At 46.7% G+C, this 19,256-nt stretch overlaps 1 protein-coding gene across 6 annotated transcripts in view; it reads right to left on the reverse strand.

The window, feature by feature from the left end:
* LOC100120109 overlaps nt 1-19,256 on the reverse strand; it is a 405,862-nt gene that overhangs the window by 140,226 nt on the left and 246,380 nt on the right. For all 6 annotated transcript variants that reach the window (XM_016990241.3, XM_008217833.4, XM_016990242.3 and 3 more), the window contains one exon: nt 6,546-6,635. In XM_016990241.3, coding sequence (XP_016845730.1) covers nt 6,546-6,635 — 90 coding nt within the window. The remainder of the gene's footprint in view (nt 1-6,545; nt 6,636-19,256) is intronic.

Genomic DNA, 19,256 nt, shown 5'->3' on the forward strand with positions numbered 1-19,256 from the left:
CGCAAGGATAACGCGATATTGAACAACAAAAATGGGAATAAAAATATAGTGCATTCCGAGTTTGTTTACTCCGCGCGCCTCTTAATTTCCGTCCCTTATCCTTTTCCACTTTCTCTTTATATCTCCGAGCACGCATTATTGTTCCGCAATATACCGGCAAAAAGTAGTATAATATACGCGTCTCTCCCGCGGGCTTCCTTATGTATACTTTCTTGAGCCGCCTTATACAGTAGCTCTTCCGTTTTCGCCCCCTCGATTCTGGAGCGCAACGTAATTTCACTCGCTCGCGCTTACGTATCTCATTAGCATTGTCCGCGGGCCGAAAATAACGTCAGGCGTTACACGATCTTTATAATAATAAAAGACCGGCGCTTGTTAGAGAGAAATTCGAGGCCCGTTTTAACCGCGCTTTTATCTTCAATCAGCGCGAGATCTGCGTATGCCAGATGTCTTAAACGTCGTCTCTTTTTAGCCAAATGAACTTTCTACTATCAGCAGCGCTTGGTTTTTCGGATTTATCGCCGTCAACGCGCCAATGAATTTTCGAAGGAATAAAACGAACTGTCGCACTTGGAAATTATCACTCAAATTACGCGGAGTCGTAAACAAGTCGATTAGCACTCTCGTAACCCCATTGACACTTTTCTCGAGAGCGTAGCATACGCCCACGCATACTCATATACATATATGAGTGTATGCGCAGCGCAATAAGGCACGTTTCTCAACAGCAGCGTGATTCAGACGATTGTCGGCCACGTATACCGAGTCAAGTGATCGGGTTTTCTTTCGAGGGTATATGTAAGCCCGGCTGCCGCGATTAATATGCACTAATCGCGTGCGCCGAGCGTGGGATACGTGCGCGCGAAGAGAATTTTTCCCGAGTCGATGTTTATGCGCTGTGCGGGCATTGTACTTAATGTGTTTTGATATAATTATTGAAACTATTTGAAAGTTGGCTCTTGGAGTCGTATTATAATCCGGGCTACATATATTTTTGCTCTCTCGGTTTTGTAACGTAACGTCGTTGCGTGAAAAAATGTTCGGTGACCAGTGGAATTGTACACTGAAAGAAAAGAATCCTTGACACAAAGAAGAATTCTTAACTGTTAAGAAAATTGGATTAAAATATGGACAAATCCAAGCGTCTTAACAGTTAGGTTTTCAGATTTTTTAATTTTCGTAAATTTCTTTCCGTCGACGTAAAATCACTAGCACTTTATAATTACTTGTTTTCACTTCTTATTATCATTTAGTATCGCTCTGAGACTATTCGATGTTAAAAGATTCTTTGTTTTTGCAAAATATATTCGAATGATAGCACGATAGGTATCACACGAATATAACCTTACACATAACCCCGCTTTTCTGTGTGCATGAAACTATCACAAAAGTATTTATGCATATAGAATCTTCGACTTCATCGAACAAGCCCTACGATATTTTAAATATGCATCAATATGCTTTCTTCCAGGTACGTAAAAAAAGCATATCACGCGTGAAATAGTATAAACGCAGGTACGGGTCTCCGATTGCAGCCGACACGTTTCGACGCCTCGCGTACTCGCGTGCCGACGAGTCGCGCTGTTGCTGCACTCGATCAATAAGTCTTTACCGACAGTGCGCCACAATCGCTCAAAAATTCCTAAATCCTTAATAGTTAAGAATTCTTCTCTTACTATGAAGAAATTTTCGTTTGCAGCAAATACATGAAAAATAAGCTGTGGTTAAGTCGCGAATCCTTTGCGACCAGGATTCTTTTCTCTCAGTGTATGAAGCAGAACGAGAGATAATGTGAACTGTAATAAAATTCGCGAATTTTTTCTTCTACGCCCAGCGAGAGATTACAAAGTTCTTTACAGCCGGAGACGGAGAATCGTCGAAATTTACGAGTATATATTTTACTTTACGAGTAAACGTTAAAGTTTTATATGATAATTGTATCCGCTGAGATCGTAGTTGAGTTAGAATTATCGATGATTTACGAAACATTAAAAACGCGTCGTCGTAATTCAGCGAAGCGAAATATTCTCTCACGAGCGCATCAGGGCCCGCGAGTATGTAGTGCCAATGGATTTATTAGCGAAGACTCTGCGCGGCTGGAGATTCGGACTGTTAAAATGTCGTATCTGCGATTAATCAATCCATCAGAAAGAATCATTGTCCGCGTGAACATTTTTACTGTCTTTGCGCACGGGTGTAAAATGATTATGCAGTCGATACTTTGGCATTAGTCATAACGACGTGGACCTTAAATCAAGGATGTTTTTTTTTTTAAATTGAATATTTAAAGTATTTTTGAATTAATTACAATACAATACGAATCCCCCGCAGAGAACCACAAAACGAGGTCAATCACGATCACGGCAAGCGTCCCATTTTGCAAGCAACAATCGACTTCTCTCTGTCGGACGACGAAAAACGTTACATTATTCACACAGGTTGCAAAGCCAGTCCACGGAAAGAACGAGACACGTAAGGATCGTCGCGTGTGCTAAGGGTCAAGTCTCCTTGGGGAATCGCTGATAAATTGCATCTCTCGCGAAGGAGTGCGAATAAGCAGCGTAAGGGAAGAAAGATGCCGCGGCGAGCGTAAGTTTGCGTTTACGAGGAGCTAATTACGGGCTGCAAGCGCCGCCGCCGCCGCTGCTTGATTAATGGGAGGCTAAACTGGCCTGCCCGGGAATTAACTTGCGTGACAGGGAGAGAGGATGCCGAATTCGCTGTGCTCGTTTGATAACGAGTTGAGAAATGGCATTTTGCGCAACAATGTGCGCATGCACCTTTAAAATTTACGCGGATTATAATTAGAATAAATTTATCGATACTTTACAAAATTCCCATTTTCATGCGTTCATACAATCGTAACGCGGTGTTCAGTTACAGCTCGATGCAGCTCTTTGTTCGGCAATTAATTACAAGCACAGCAAAGCGTTCGGCGTATCTCGCTACACGAATACGCGATTTTCGAAAAGTCAATTACTCTATCCGCGCGAAATTTCCGCGTACATTTATAATAGCACACGCGGGTGCAGAGCTTATCTCTCCTGGCTTTCACGCGCGAGAGCTGCATCAGCGACGTTTATTGATTTCAGGACATACAAGCTTGGATAAAAATCGTATGGTCAAGGGATTGATTTTTATTTTTTAAAAAAGGTATACCTCGCAAATTGCGGCTATTTGTCAGGAGCGCGCACCACGGGAGGAATTAACACGAATTTTGTGATAAATGAATCGAAGTTTTCGTGTATGCGGTGTGTGTTATGATGCCGGCGTGTCACGTGTATTATGTAGGTATACCTCTGGCGCGACGCTGTACACTTTAACGCCGCAAGTGTGTCGAGTCGCGATTGTGAATTCATGCTCTGCATAGATAGCGATCCGAACAAATGTTTACAATCTCTCCAATACCTGCGATTTTCTTGCGCAACGTTAATCTCCGTTTATTTATTAATATACACACATTGCATACGTTTAGGATAGCCATTAGCAGCGATACCGCGAACGTACAGGTATATCATTACAAATTATAATGATTAGAGAAACAATTTTTTCTTTTTCCCGCACGAATAACGATTTCTCAGGCCCAACACACACATTTCCAGCATTTGGATGTTTCCATTATTTTATCACCGGCGTTTATACAATCTACGACGAACATCGCGCCTCAACCGCATCCATCCAACAAAGTCATATAAGTTGGCAAATAAATTTATCGCCGCCACAATATACAGCCTCCTTAATCACGATCTCTCATCTTACGTAATAAACCTCTCCAGCTGCCAAAGACTCGCGAAATCCATTCAAAACTCACCGTTAAACATCCAGCCTCTCTCTCTCTCTCTCTCTCTCTCTCTCTCTCTCTCTCTCTCTCTCTCTCTCTCTCTCTCTCTCTCTCTCTCTTACACACACACACACACACACACACACACAAGCGTCCCGTTACCACAGCTCGGAGCCCGATATATGACGAATGTCGCGCGCACGCACAGTTCGCGCGAGGAAAACTCGTATAATCTCGGCGACTTGAAACGTAATATAACGGATGCATCAGAAGCTGGGGAAACGTCTTTATCGGCGAGCGAGCGGCGATGCCCTCGAAAAGTGCCTTCTCTCTCTCTCTTTCTCTATCTCTCGTTCGCGAGTGAATACGCGGTTCGCTTTCATGCCCGCGAATACACATACATAACGTTCGCTCTCCTCGGGGGCTGAATTACGCGGCGCTGAGATTCTTTATGGCGAACGGGACTTTATCGAAATTACGAGCGCGCACGCGATTTTTATCCGCGGCTTTAATGAAACTGCGTTCGTTTATTTGATCGATTTTTTTCAGCTGGAAGAGAGGGAACTTCTTAATTTAAATTAGGGCTTGCAAAAATGTCAATGTATTCCGAAGACGTCGATTTACATCGAATTGCCCGAACTTATATCCCGAAAACTATATTCCGCCGCCCTGGTGACAAAATATCTCACACCTGTCTCGTAGAGCCTATCTACATAGCACTGAAAAGCGAAACCTCGATTCGCGCTGCTATCTAATTTCCTTCTGGCTGCTTAACCCAAATCCACAAGTGAATTTACAGTGTCGTTATTACGAGAACGGGGCCCTCGTTTATTAACCCCTTCGTGTGTAACACGCAAAAACTCGTTGATCGACGACGTGGCGCTTCGCAAAAAATATTTCGGACGAGAGAGCGAGAGACGTGCATTATCGACCTGTTGTGTATCATTATTATTATATACCTGGAGTGTATGTGTGTATAGGCGAAAATCGTCGCAAAAAGAGGAAGAAAAATCGAGAGCTGTTTTACGAGTACGGATAATGATACAGACTTCCTCGTGTACGCGCGCGGGAGGCTTTTTCCGCTGTGTTTGACTTAATTTTCGCTTGGAAATAACAAAAGACCGTAAAGCCGCTTTTTATCGCTGGGGTTCATTCACAAGACGGCCTCTGACTTTTATACGCGTTGTACTCTGCAGGAGAGAATGTTTTTAAATTATACACTATAAACAATGCGGTTACGTCTGCGTCTCGGTAAAAATGTAACGCGGACGTAAGCGTAACTTGTCATATGCGATTCTTATACATTTTAATGCATCGCAGCCACGGTTTCACTTTTTTAAATTGCACCAGTAGCTAAATCAAATGTCATAAATTTTTCAACAAACAATATTTCCTCGTAGCCAAACATAAATTAAGAGTTGCTCGAACCCTTGCGCAGAACAGCAAAAACCAGAAAAAATCTCTCTGCAAAGCTCCCCAAACTACGCACTCGCACGAAAGCCTCTCGTAAACTCAGTCCCATTCGCTCTGCTCCCCCCCCCCCCTGTAAAAGCGCCTGACACGAAGAAGACAAGACGACGTCACTCGGCAGCAGGTTCGCGTGCAAGGAATCGCTGCGGAGGCGTGCGAAAGAAACCGAGAAGCGGGTGTGTCCTCGTGCGTGGCGCTTCCGCATGCTCCTGCTATACGGTCAATGTGCTGATGTCTACCTGCTCGCGAGTATCTATATACGTGAGCGCGACACTGTCGCCGAGAAGATGAGGAAAAACTGCGAACGAGGAGCGATGTGCTGCGATCAACCGTTTGATTCATCGTGAAAATACCGAAGTTACATAGACTCGAATGGTGGGCTGCGTCGAAGCGTAAATCTAAACACTGAGTTATTTGCTATTCCTCGCGCTCCCGGGTATTACAGGCCTTCATACGGGCGTGCGCCGCATGAGCGCGAATCGTAGATACTTTATAAACGAACTCGTAAAGTCACGTACTCCCATATACCCGTTGCATTTCATATGCTAATACGACTATGCAAATACGCTCAATTTAATTAATTGAAACTGGAAAGCGATATTAACGTCGCGCAACTGTGTGTGTATACCGGAGTGAATAGGAAGCATCGAACAACGAGACTCTATGCCTAATATTTGCAAGGTCTCGCAAAATATGTACTTCTGCAGTTATTAATATCCCCGTCCCAAGAAAAAAAGAAGACTCAAAATAAAGACGAGCCGCGCCTCCCACCTACTCCGAGAAGCATCTCCGAGCACGCAGTGAATTCGCGCATTCATAGCAGCGCAGGCATATACTCGGCACGTTGTGAGCCGAGCAAAACACACTCTCATCCGTCCGCGGAATGCGCTATCATACACACTCGACATACATACGTATAGCTACATGCATCAGCGCAGGAGGATCGGCGTGCGAAACGTAGGTGGCCCTCTCTAGCGCGCGTGCGATCGCGATCGCGAACGGGTTTACAATCGCATAAAGCGCCTAATCATCTTTCGCGCGTATATAACATTTTCGCGCGTACACAGAGCGCCGATGAGGAATGAAGATTGTCGCTGCTACAACGATGGGAGAAGAACCTTCTGCTGCAGTTGTTGCGAGGGATGAGAACGGACCTACGTGCGATATTGCGCTTGTTGCTGTGGCTTTTTTTTAAGTTTGCGCTAATCGTTGTCCATAGCAATAAGGAATTTTCCAGACGGCCGAAAAATCACTTGAAAAATATCAATGAACACCAAAGCATGATTAAACTCACCAGGTAGCGTGAGGCCGCAGTTGAGCGCTCGCTCGGACACCTCGTGTATGGTCCTGGGCGCCGTGACGTCGTCGACTCGCTTCTTCGTGCCTGCAACAGAAATATCGAGCCGCTCGTTATTACACCGCGTGGCAGCAGTCTTTCCCGGCTAATCTAGCCGCTCGCATCTCCATCTCTCTCCCTCTTCGCTCAACGGCGGCGGCCGCTCTATTAAAGCCGAGAGGCATATTGCGCGTTATTGACGTTCGGAACTGGATATCTTCATGCAACGAGCCGCACTGCATAAATTAGGGGGCACTCGATTTTTTCGTACATCGGGAATTGTTCCTTTTTCATCGGGCGGGGAAAAATTGATTGCAGCCTGAGATATATCGGGTTACGCAGGCGATGATCGCACAAGGGCTGGTGCTTTTTGATTGGCCGCGTGTTTTTGGTGGATAGGTTGCAGCCGCGGAGAGAGATCGAGCGGGACGATAGCCGGGAGTAGCAGTCAATTATTTTTCGAGCTTCGATCGATACACGCAGCGTCGTTCTTTTTGGGAAAAGTTTTAATTAGACATGATGTGTCGTTGCTAGAGTGACTGTGTGGCAAATTTTACCGAGTGTACTGTTACCAGCGTATAACTGTTCTGCTTTTAGCCTATACACGAGTGAAGTATATACTGTTATCCCCCAGACAGATGGACTTTCGTGTATTACAAGGTAACGCTTTGCGCGCATTATTTTCAGCCTAATCACGGTCATTAAAACATCCGCGGCATCGAAAAATACCTATAGCGCACCGTCTGATTACTGCCGGACAGCCGACGTCAAACAAAAGGTGAACTAACGGCGCGAAACAAAATCCGCACATCGTCACCTCCTCCCGTGTATGCACACCGTCCGTACGCATTATAATTTGCACCCCCTTGTCCGTCACTTTTTACTCTTTAGCACGAAAAAATAGCGAGAGAGAAGCGGCTCGCGAAAAGCCCACTATATGCGGATGAAAAGTACATACACACACAGACGCGGGCATTTTCCGCCGATCACGACGGGCTGATCGACAGCATAATCGATCGGGACTCGCGAGCGCGCGCGATTTAAATATCCCGCGGCGCATGCGCGCATCCGAGATATTCTCGCCACGTCTCTCCCGCAGCCGTGTAATTTAGACCCCGCGGCTGCTGTGCGCGCTCGTGCTCTCTTTTGTTCGAGGCCCGGTTTTGCACTTTGATTTTATGCCCGTAATTCACGGTCTCTCCGCTGCGCTGCGTGTATAATGAGGTAACTAGCCGCGCAAGGGCTTAGATGTCCTTCGCGGGGGGATTGATTTTTTTTAATGGCCCCAAATCCTCGTGCGCGCTGCAGCTCTCTCTCTCTCTCTCTCTCTCTCTCTCTCTCTCTCTCTCTCTCTCTCTCTCTCTCTCTCTCTCTCTCTCTCTGATTAGGATTTTTCTCGGGAATTACCCGGATCGAGATGATGATTGGAGGCAATGTGTGTAGGTACTGCTTTCAGATTCGAGAGATACGATACGAGTAGAGGCGGATTGATGGGAAATTCGAAGGGCAGCCAATACGAGTATGCGCGAGTGACGTATCGTCAACCGTTGTTTTTTACGGCTTAGAATTTTACGCTTCGTCATTTTCCGCTTTATGGGCCAATAACATTCGTCGTCCTTCGAAGTAGCAGAAGTCGAGCAATTAACCCAAATGCATCCCGACAATTTGCATTTCCGATAAACAGTATTCAACGGATGCACGAGCTTTAAAAGACGGTGAACAAGATTCGACCGAAAGCAAATCGACAGCCCGAATAATCAACCGATTCCAACCGAACTATTTCCAATTATAAGTGCCATACTGCGGCACAACAATGAAAAAATAACTGCCTCGTATACCATACGTTCCACTTTCCATAGCACATCGATTTCTCATTTCCTTCAACCTTGCCGCGCGCATTAACTCCGTCCTCGGCTCGTTGTTCACTTATCCTGTCGCGAGCGAGCGCGCGTCCCCCGTTTTCCTCGTTCCTCTCAGCGATCTCACGCGCGGCTCTTAACCCTTTTTCACCTCGTATAAGCGAGCGCACGCAGCAATTCGCATTTGCATGCGGCACTTTCTGGCCGGCGACTCGCGCGCTGTGTACTCGGGCTTTGTTTGTTGGTAGACTGCAAATTATTTGGGTGTACGCGGCCGCTATTATGGTCTGATCGTTTTATGATATGTTTAACGCGTTTTCGCTATATAGCCGTCCCTGACCCCGATATTTGTCACTTGCCTTCATTACTCTCATCGCAGCCCAGTTCCATCAGTCCGAATTGTTTATATTCACAGGACGGCCGATCGTCGCTCACTTTCTCACGAGCCCCAGTCCATCACAGCTCTTTGTTGGAGCGCGAGCGCATATCTCCCGCGCAGTTCGCACACTTTGGAAACCCAACACCGCTCTTGGCTGTCGCGTGTAAATCACGGGACGTTTAGGGGCAACGGCAGCGACGGCGCGGACGCGACGTTTAAGCGCTGCTTTATGCTCGAAGAAGAGGCGCGACGCTGCTAATTGAAATTTATACTTGCTTTTCTTTCGTATTGTAATGCGCGCTTCTTGGCTGCAAGCAGCTCGACTGTGTGGGAAAGGGACGATATGGGATTGATAATTTTACACGGGGTCGACGCAAGCTTATCGCGAGGGCAAACAAACAAGAAGTAAACAAGTTTTGATTATTCCGAATAGTCTCACGGTCGAGTTTGGAAAGCAGATACGCCGGTCGATCTCTTCATGCACGACCCAATTAGAAAAATAAACAAAATCGATCTCGATCAATCGCGTAATCCATTACGCGTCGATGCGAACCAGGTTAGAGCAGTAGCTGCACGAGCGGCGCATCATCATCCTCGTCGCATCGTCGTGCTCCTTGTCGTTGTCAACGAGCACGACTTTACGGGCTTCTCGCGTAATACACGGGTTAGCCGCGAGCGGTTCCGCTATTTCGCCCAAGGACTGCTGCGCGCTCTCTGTGACATTATGGTCAGGTTAATTGCCCGGCGCTCTCGCGACTCATGGCTACCTGGACGCCAGACTGCCTGTCTCGGTGAGGAGTAGACGCGAGGTGGGCTCGTTTGCTGCGCGATAGGGTGAACTACATTTTCTTGTCTTTTCGTGGTTTTCCGAAGTTGATTCGCGACCACGGCCAGCTCTGATGGTCAATATGGCGTTATCGATTGGAAATTCAATTTGAACGTGCTTGCTTGTGTGTGTGTTTACTTTAGAGCGATGTTATACCGTTGGAAGTTGAGATTTTGTGTGAGGATACGGCTGTTCTAACGAGAAGCTAAGCTTCGGCGTTATAAATGTATAAGAAGAAAGATTTATCCAAATAAAGAAAGCATTATTTGAGCAGATCATTTGATCACGCTTTTCGGTACGAGCAGGTGATTAAAATAAATTCGAAGCAGCAATACACACGTTCAATTACCCCGAAACGACTCAATTTTAGGCCCTCGATTAATTTTCCCGCTAATTAAACGGCCACGTACTCGTTAAAGTCGAACAAGACGCTAACGGGGCATTATCGAGAGGAGAAAAGCACTGCACAGTGAAGTTCTCGCGAATGGGTTAAGCGAGGCACGAGTCCAGACCGCGAAAAAGTGTCGTTTTTGCCCGGCTTCGAGAGGAATACCTGAAAGATGTAATCGTCGGGACTTGGAACATTTGCTTGCCTAGAAGGAATTCCTCTAACTAGACTCCAACTATGCGGGTTAATCCATGTAGACTGAGATCGAAACTGCGATTCAAAAATGTCCGCTGCAGTAACCATACGAAACAAAAAGAACTCAGCTCCCGATCGTATAAAGCGTCACCTGGCTCAGCGCGCAAGGAAGAATCCGGCTTCCCATACAACAAAAATGTCACCGGTCACGGATCCACAGCTGACATAAATCCGTTTTTCTCAGCTGCAGCGGACACCGATTACACGCTCGCAAGCAGCCAAAAACACTAACTGTCCCCACGACGATTATACTTCGCGACAGAGTACATACGCATAAATCTCGAAAGGCAATAAACGAAAGAGGAATGTTTAAAGAGAAGAAAAATGTCAGGGGGGGGGGGGAATCCGCGACCGTTCAATTCGATGACGCAGAGAAGAACAATGGGGTCGCGCGCGACAGAGGCAGCTCTTTCTCTCTTTCTCTCGTTTAGCCGTATATCATCATCTCTCCGCGTTCCTTTTATACATGCAACACGTTTACGAGCGGCCGTGTGTGTATGACGTTGCGCAATGGGAAGCATCTCTCGGCCTGCGACGCTGTGGGAGTTTCTTGCGAGCAAAAACATGTCCGCAATTGAAAATACTCTCTTGGGTGTCGTTCGCAGTGTTTTCGGTATTTTTCGGTGTACAAGAGCAAAGTCCCTTGGGGCGAGCTGTCGTATACGAACGCGTTAGTCTTGCCTTTGGGTCAAGTTTCTTTTTCCGATCGAGGCTCAGTTATTATTAAGCTCTTAAATATACTCACGCTAAAATCGATGGACTCTTCCTATACTTCTTATCTCTCCACACGATCGACTCCTCGCACGAGTCCTCCACTTTCTTCCTCTATTCCACGCTACCGCGATACATAATCCAATCGAATAAACCCATTTCGGGAAATTAGGCCGCGCGCGCGAGAGAGCTCTGCCTCTTCTTCGAACACGCGCGCGTTCACGATTTCGTTCACAGCACGATTTCGGTCTGCCGATACACTCGCGTCAATTGAGATATATTTTCCCTCGGTAGCGCAGCCGATCGACAAATAAGAATGCGATCGCTATGAACCTCTGGTCATTAATTGCCGCGTAGTATATGACGCGCGTAAATTTAATCGTGGGAAAGTATTTAATTTTGTCTTTTACAAGAGAAAAAATAATCATACTAATATACGTGCACGAAAACCGTTTATTTGCTCAGAGGGCGCATCAGCACCGGTTCCGCAAGGCTAAATTATCCTCGTAATTAGCCGTTGGCTTTGCACACGCATGTAAACGAGTTTCGGCGCGCCCCCTCGTGCTCTCGTTTTCACTTGACACGAGCGCGCGCCAAAAGAAGACGAGTCCGCGGATTGATTATAACGCAGCGCGCGCTCGCAAGTCAATTACGAGCTTAATGGCCTCTCGTTGCGCAAAGCAGCGATGAGCCAACGCTCATCTGCATGGCGGGCATATGTAACAAGTGGGCGAGAAGATCCACGGGGAGAAGGATGAAAGTTTGCCCATTTGGCTTTCTACTTTTTGAAGTTTTCGGACAATGGCAGGTTCTCAGGCTCTCGCTTTTTTGACGAGGCCTCACGTCGTGCCGCTGTTTTTCGAGACTTCTCTCGCATGTCCCGAAGTTTTCGGTCGGATATGTATACATCCGGGGTTGAAGTATGTCGCAAGAATGCAGCTTTGTTTCAAAAGAATATCCTTACCGCGCAATTACTTGCGGAAATGTTTCATACAAAAGTATCCCTTACAGTTCTCACGCTCCGAGGCGATGAACACACATGCGCTACTCAAACGGAGACGTTATAATGTCTTTGTGAATTTCCGCGAGCGCATCATTACGCTCCTAAAAAACTCATCAACTTCGTAACAGCTTCTCCTGCGCTTAGCGAGCGTTAACCTACTTCTAAATGATTTTACCTCTTCCATCCGCGAGGCGCGTTAAAAATGCGCTCAAATCCCACGTCGTTCTTCCTCGAAAGAAAAAACGGGCTATACAAAATCCGAAAATTCCGATCCTCTCGCATACCGCGCGTCGCGCATAGCTAACCTACTATTCGCGAAATTGCTCTTAAAACGTTCGGCATAAAGTCAACGACGTCCGATGGACCGATGCCGCGCGACACGTGCCGCCAATGTTTTCTATACTGTATACATACGCGGACGTATCGGCGCTGAATAAGGTTAGCTCGTGTTTTCCCTTCTAACGAGCTTCATTAGTCATCGGTGTACACACGTATACACGAATATCGAATTGACTCCGGATCATGAGCGCTTACTTTGTTTCGACGAGTCGTCGTCGGTGTGTATCTTTGCGAGAGATGCCTCCGCTGGGAATTTGCGCGCAGGCATATGTGATTCAGATTCGCGTTCGATAATAATGACATTATATTCGTACACGAGCAATGGAGTGGAGTGGATTCACGAGAGAAAGAGCTGAGTAGTATATACTAATTAACCTAATAAATTCTTTGGTTGTCGGGGGCTACAATCGTAGTGTGCGCGGATTCGAAAAAGCTTTGGTTCGTTGGTTGGGAAAGGAAGCTCGAGTTTTCGCTTGACGAGGCTCGAACGTGAAAAATAACGTTGAATTCTCTACTTTACAGTCGAATTTACAATCAGAAAATAATTGATGATTAGATTCAGCCTCTCCCAACGCACGATCGTATAAGAACCCAAGAGACAAAAATTTCTAGGTTTCCAGGTTCGCGAGCGTGTCAGCATCAGAGGAGTAGCCTCTATATATAATCCCCCTCTGCGAGAGATAATAAATCTCGCGTCCTCACATAATCGTCCCGCTTTATAACGTCGCGATATTGAAAGTCTGTTGCTCGGTTTCCTTTTTTCATGCCAGCACACGAGAGTATATAGCTTCTACTCTCTCGTCGAGGGAATCGAGTAGAGACGTCGCGCGGAATGCAATCGCACGGGTATCGTTGACATAATGGGCGAATGATATTCGACGGTATACAGGCGGCGGGTATAGGAATAGTGGAGCCGATCGAGGTCGTCGATACGCGCGCGTGTGCGCTTTATAAATTCTGCGCGTGTTGAGCGATCGAGGATGTCGTATCGATTTTAGTAGACCGAAAAACGCGAGATTTCCCCCCCCCCCCTCCTTTTTCAGAGTCGTAATGAAAGTTGAGTTATTTATTGGCTCTCGTGCTAGCGATAAATCATTCGGTCGTACGAATTAATTATGTCGAAACAGTGGGAGACATAAGTCGAGGAAATTTACGAGAATTATCGCTTAGGAACGTAAAAATCGCACGTCGGGATTTAATCGAGACGGACTGGCGCAGTCGCTGAACTCATATTTCACCAAGGCGGATAAAAGTCGAGTCATCGCGTACACGTTAGATAAAGCGAGGGGATTGAAATTTCCAAGATTTGTACAATCGGTGTTGCTCCTCGAGTGCGACAAAGTCCCGACGGCGGAGTGAATCTTCTCCGATGCTGTTGTATTCTTTTTGCGGTGCATTCGATCATTAATTTATTCAGGTGTAAATTTTGTATGATTTTGGGGTCATTTCTAACGTTATAAAAATTTCCTTTTTTAATGGCAGGCAATTACTGAGCACACACAATTTCCCACTTCATTGAGGAATTTAGGAATCGCTTAACTTTAATTCCGAGTTAGAGCTGATCAATTCAGCGATAAGTAGTTACCGGGTATACTTATTAAATCATCGCTTACCGTTATCAGACTTCCGCCTTTTAATCTATTGATTGATTTATTAAAACTCAATGGGAAAATTGAATCCTACGGGGAGAGAGAGATTCAAATCTCCGCCGTTAATTTATACTAAACATCAAAATAATTTCAAAATCGCATCCATAATTTCAATTTCGTCATAAATCATTTTCTCACTATTTCACCTAGATGAGATAGCAGTACCCTCGACTAATCATCACGGTTTACAAAACGAAACGAACACACATAGCATAAATATTAAACGCGTATCATCGGATCTGTCGTGCCGATCACGATTTCTAGCTAGCATCGGAGTGACATTGGCTACGTCCGGTATAGCTCTCTAATCCTGTTTTTTCAAAGTACAACTTCATTTTCGTCATGATCGGCATGGAACACGACATAAAAGCGATTAGACAGCGCGGAGCGCCCTGCCGTCCGGTGCGTGTGTATTACACGTGTACCCGATCGCGCGGCGGCGCACTTGCAACCGGTTCCCCGTTAACCCAAATAATTCTCGCGACAACGACTTCGCCACCGGACTTTGCTGCTATCCCTTATCGCAATCGGCTCTCTCGTCGTCCTCCTTATTTTGCAGCCGAAAATTGATTTTTTCCCCGCGCATCCACCACCGCCGCCGTCGTAAATAAGCGCCGCGATTAATTAAGCCTTGTCAGAGGAATCAGAACCGCCTTCGCGGCCCAAATTGCCGCTCTCCGCGCGCGCTCGCGCTTTATACGACGTCCGAGATTTAGTGGAAATAAAGAGAGGACGACGCGACGCGCTGCGCTCTTCTTGTTTTACTGCGCGGCGCGTCTTCTGGGGACGTTTATTAACCGTAAACAGGTGTCGTGCGCGCAAGCGCGCGGTGGCAGCGTGAAAAATGCGACTGTTAAATTTTGTAACGGGGGAAAGTGAGCTTCCGCGTGCTTTTGGTACGAGCGAACGGTTATGCGGGAGAGGAGGATGTCTTTTGGAAATACCTTGTGTCTCGTGTGCTACATTCTTCGAACGTGTGCGTCGTTGTTCGCGAATTCGACTACTTTTAATGAAGGTAATGAGATTGGTAATTATAACATGATAACGTGAGCTTTGGAGCACATGAATTATGGGTCGGGTGTATTATGTAAAGTAATTTCGTGTAGATGCTCGTGCGGACTTTAATGCATCGTAATGAGGCACTTTAAGCGTTTTTCATGCTGGCAAAACCTGTCGCCGCGAAAAAACAAACAGGAACACGGATGATAATGAGAGGATATAATTAAGAGGCAGCTGAGAAATTTGAGATGCGTGTAAAACATTGTAAACGAGAGATCCGCAAGAGCGTCACAATCATTGGCCTCGTTTGGCTCGGAATTGTTGATTGTGCTAAGTACGTTGGATCAGCTGTGGAGCATTAGCTCTTATTAATGTTTCTAGTAGAATCATTAACGAATACATCCTTCGGTCGTGGAAACGCAATTTCCGTAGCTCTTTCGTTTCTCGAAATTCAAATTGTTAATAAACCACATACTCAATCAAAGTAGATTATACAGTGTGAAGTAATCGCGACTGGATAGATTCAAATTGTTACAATTTATTACTACAAGGCCAAAATAAATGCAATGCCCCCGAAAAAATACATCAAGCCATATAAAGCATACACGAAGAGTCACGAACGCATCGCTTCATTTTTATTTTCAACACTCGGTCAGCCAGAGGCCACGAAAGCCTGCATAGCCTGTATATACCTGTATACGTACAACAGCTCGCCGCATAAACATCTCCGGCCGCGAAATTCGCACGTAAATAACGACGACGCAGAGCGGCAGCTCGTCTTCGCAACTCGGGCAGCTGCTGCCGGTCGACTGCGTAATTTTTCTCGGAATGTATCGGGCCGAGCGGAGAGGAGGCGATAAAAATCGATTTTACGACTCATTTCCATATGCACTCGCGAAATCACTTGCGCGCACGACCGCAAATCTCCCGCGTGAAAGCGGCTGCTGCTGCTGCCGAATCGGCGGCTGTTCAATGACCTGCGCCCGAGAGGGTGACGCGACGTCGTAAAGCAAGTGCACAATGAACGGCTTAAGTGTCTTCTCGCATGCGGCAGGAGAGAAAAATATCGAGTCTGCGCGGTTATTTGTTGTGTTTATATCGGAATGAATTTCCAGTGTACAAATAACTAGAAAGCTCATCTCTGGAAAACGCCTAGTCGAGGCTTTTTCTCCTACGCCCGACGGTCGTAAAAAAGCTGTTTACGAACATGGCGTTACGATCGAGAGCCTGACGCGCGCGCGCGTCAGTTGTGAAGTTGTAGTGCGACAGCGTCGGCGTGAAAGAGCGAGAAAAAGGGCCGGATGCGCGCGACGAGCGTTTATACGAAAAGAACGTCGTATAGCTTATTAATCCTCAATTAGTCCCCGTCGATCGCCTTACGCAACTCGTCTTCCTGTATGTTTTCTTTTATTATTTTATTCATCACTCACTTCTCTATATCATCGTTTACTAGCTTTACGACGACTACCAGAAATAGAATTGCACTACGTCATATACGCTGCAGCAGCGTTGTGGTGTAAAGCGGAAAATTTATCGCCCTTGCGCTAAAAATAAATTTCAATTCTTTTCACAGTTATACACTTCGCGGCAAACAAAAGCGGCGCCACTTATACTCATCAACCTCGATCCGGCAACTAATTACAAGCGTAGCCGCAAAAATTTAATTATCCCGGCGTTCCATAAACGCGCGAGCGACAAAAGAGCCGCACATTCAAATCCTCCCGCGCTCGTGCTCTTAACACACACACGTATTCTCGAAATATAAAACTCGCGTCGGCGGCGGCGTCGATTAAAGCTCCCAGCGCGGTATAATGAGGGGAGGAACGTCGTTGTAAATCAAGCGTATCGGCAGCGATTGATTCGCGACCTTCGCGCGCACTTGTGCTGCACGCGGCTATAATACGCGAGCGCATTGTGCTGCCTTTTATGATGTGATTTTAATGAGATGCGGAGACTTTTTTTCATCTTCTCCGCAGACGCGCGGCATGAGTGATGAACCTCGCGGGCTTTTGTGAGCCGAGTTTATGGACTCGCGGTTCGTACAGGCGTGTGGAATTCGACGATGACGCAAGGCTATTATACTATGTTTCGGGTGAATTACGATGCTACGGTCTCGCGTAGGTGGATCTGTATTGATTGATAAACGTTTTCCAATCCACCTTGAATTCGAGACTATAGCTTCGACTGGACGAAAGTAGAGAAGAATTCGCGAGCGATATAATAGTTCTAAAATTAGCCACGGTGACACGTGACTGATTAAGACGGGGCGACTCTCGCGCGCACATAAGCATCGCGACCGCCAACGTTGAGAGAGGGAGAGAGAGAGAGAGAGAGAGAGAGAGAGAGAGAGAGAGAGAGAGAGAGACATTGCGGGAGATCAATGACGTTCGATTACCAGTGAGAGGCGATTTTTCTTCGACTGTCCCTCGGATTGTCGATGCGTTTAAAAGCAAATTTATCATTCGCCGCGCTGCGAATGAGAAGCGATACACGCGCGCATCAGGCGAGCGTGAGAGTAAGATGAGCCGGATTTTCGAGGTTAATTATAACCGTCGTAATTAGCGGCTTCGATTTCACGGTTCCACCAGCTCCGACGAGCTTTTTGTTTCTTCCACGCCTTTTTACCGTAGGATAAGATTGACGCTCGCTTTATTACGATGCGAATCGATAGAAATATACCCTCCCCGAAAACTCTCACCACTATACTGTGCGCAGCCCAAAGAAGCGCGTTCACCTACTTACCCAGTACCATACTCTCATTATCTCGCATAATCGTCGCTCGTACGCGTCCGTAATTAGACACTTAGGCACTGGTTAACCAGTCGCTAATTGCCGCGGCTACGGCGTGCAAGAAGCGCTACAGATCTCGGGACGTTCGCCCCGCACCGAGATGCAGTAGCGCCGCGTGTGTGCGTCCGCGCAGCTCCTCCTCGATGCCTAGTGTCTTTCTCTTCAGACGATAATTCGCATTCGAGGCATGCGCGCCGTGCTGTTCGCGAGAATCCGAGAGGAGCCTGGAATCCAGTTTCCATTTGTGACTTTAATTGCTTCCGTCGCTGCGCGATAGCCTCTCAGCGCCTGTGTGCGTGCAACGTGCCAGATTTCAAGGGCCCGCGATGCGTAAATGGACCGGATAATGCAGGCGGCTGACAGAGTTTTTCGGAGCTATATGCGCGCACGATGATGACGCTTTCTTTTTTCTTCCCCAGTATAGTAAGTAGCGATCGCATCTCGTGCACGATGGTCCTTGGAGACCAACCGATCGAGCATGATACCGCAGCGGGAGAAGAACGAGATATGATAATGCAAGAGTGAGTTTACACGTCGGTCGAGAGACGATGTGGGGGATTTTTCAGGTTTTTGCGTTTTTGCCCGCGGGAGATTCGAGATTAAATAGAACTCTAATAGTTGTTGATAAAGAACTCGAACGGGCGTAACCGGAGGTGATGGCGTTTTCTACTTTAGCGCGAAATTTGAAAAAAATTACTCTATTCTAGCGTCCATTAAGTTTCGAATCTGGCAGACGGCTAACCCCACATACTCGAAGAAAAAAAGCGACTAAAATACCTCGCAAATTCTCCGGTATCATTGACACTCGTAGAATCCCGACGATCCCGCAAATTAAAATCGCCCGTCAAAGACAGCACAATGCGAGAGATTGACTCGCGCCACACGCAGAGAACCCCCCACAAAGAGAAACTTTATACCAGGACGAGGCCTCGTCACCCTCGCGGAAATTAGCGCTCGTCGATTAAGATTTTCGCGGCCATTGTCTCGACGCGTCTACGTGTGCACACAATATACGTCCGCATCGGCGAGGGAGACTCTCGCGGTGTAAGTAAGAGGCTCGCGCGAGTCTATCGGCCTACATACCTGCCGCATTCGTGTTCCAGTTCTTATTGGGTAAAAGGCGGCTTCTCATTCGCTTAATGAATCACCGGGCAATTTTCTGTCATTTTGCGAATCGCGACACTTCGCCGTATACGCTGCCGCCGAGCTTGTTTGATTTACGGCTACGCGTCTCTTTTCCGGGTTTCTTCTTTTTTCTCTCTCTCGGCGTTTTCCCCGCGTGCAGTCTACGCCTATATACTGCACGACAAGCCTCTTCGTCAGAGAGCGGGGCAATTACTCGGAGGCGGTTTGTAAGTGTTACTTTGTGCTCGTCGCACGATACGCACATCGCGACGGCGATCGGTTTTCACAAAAAGTTTATGGCTTTTATTGAGCGGTACTTCCAGTCGCTTTATTGAAATTTAATGGA

Source organism: Nasonia vitripennis, chromosome 1, assembly GCF_009193385.2.
Source record: "Nasonia vitripennis strain AsymCx chromosome 1, Nvit_psr_1.1, whole genome shotgun sequence".
Taxonomy (NCBI): domain Eukaryota; kingdom Metazoa; phylum Arthropoda; class Insecta; order Hymenoptera; family Pteromalidae; genus Nasonia; species Nasonia vitripennis.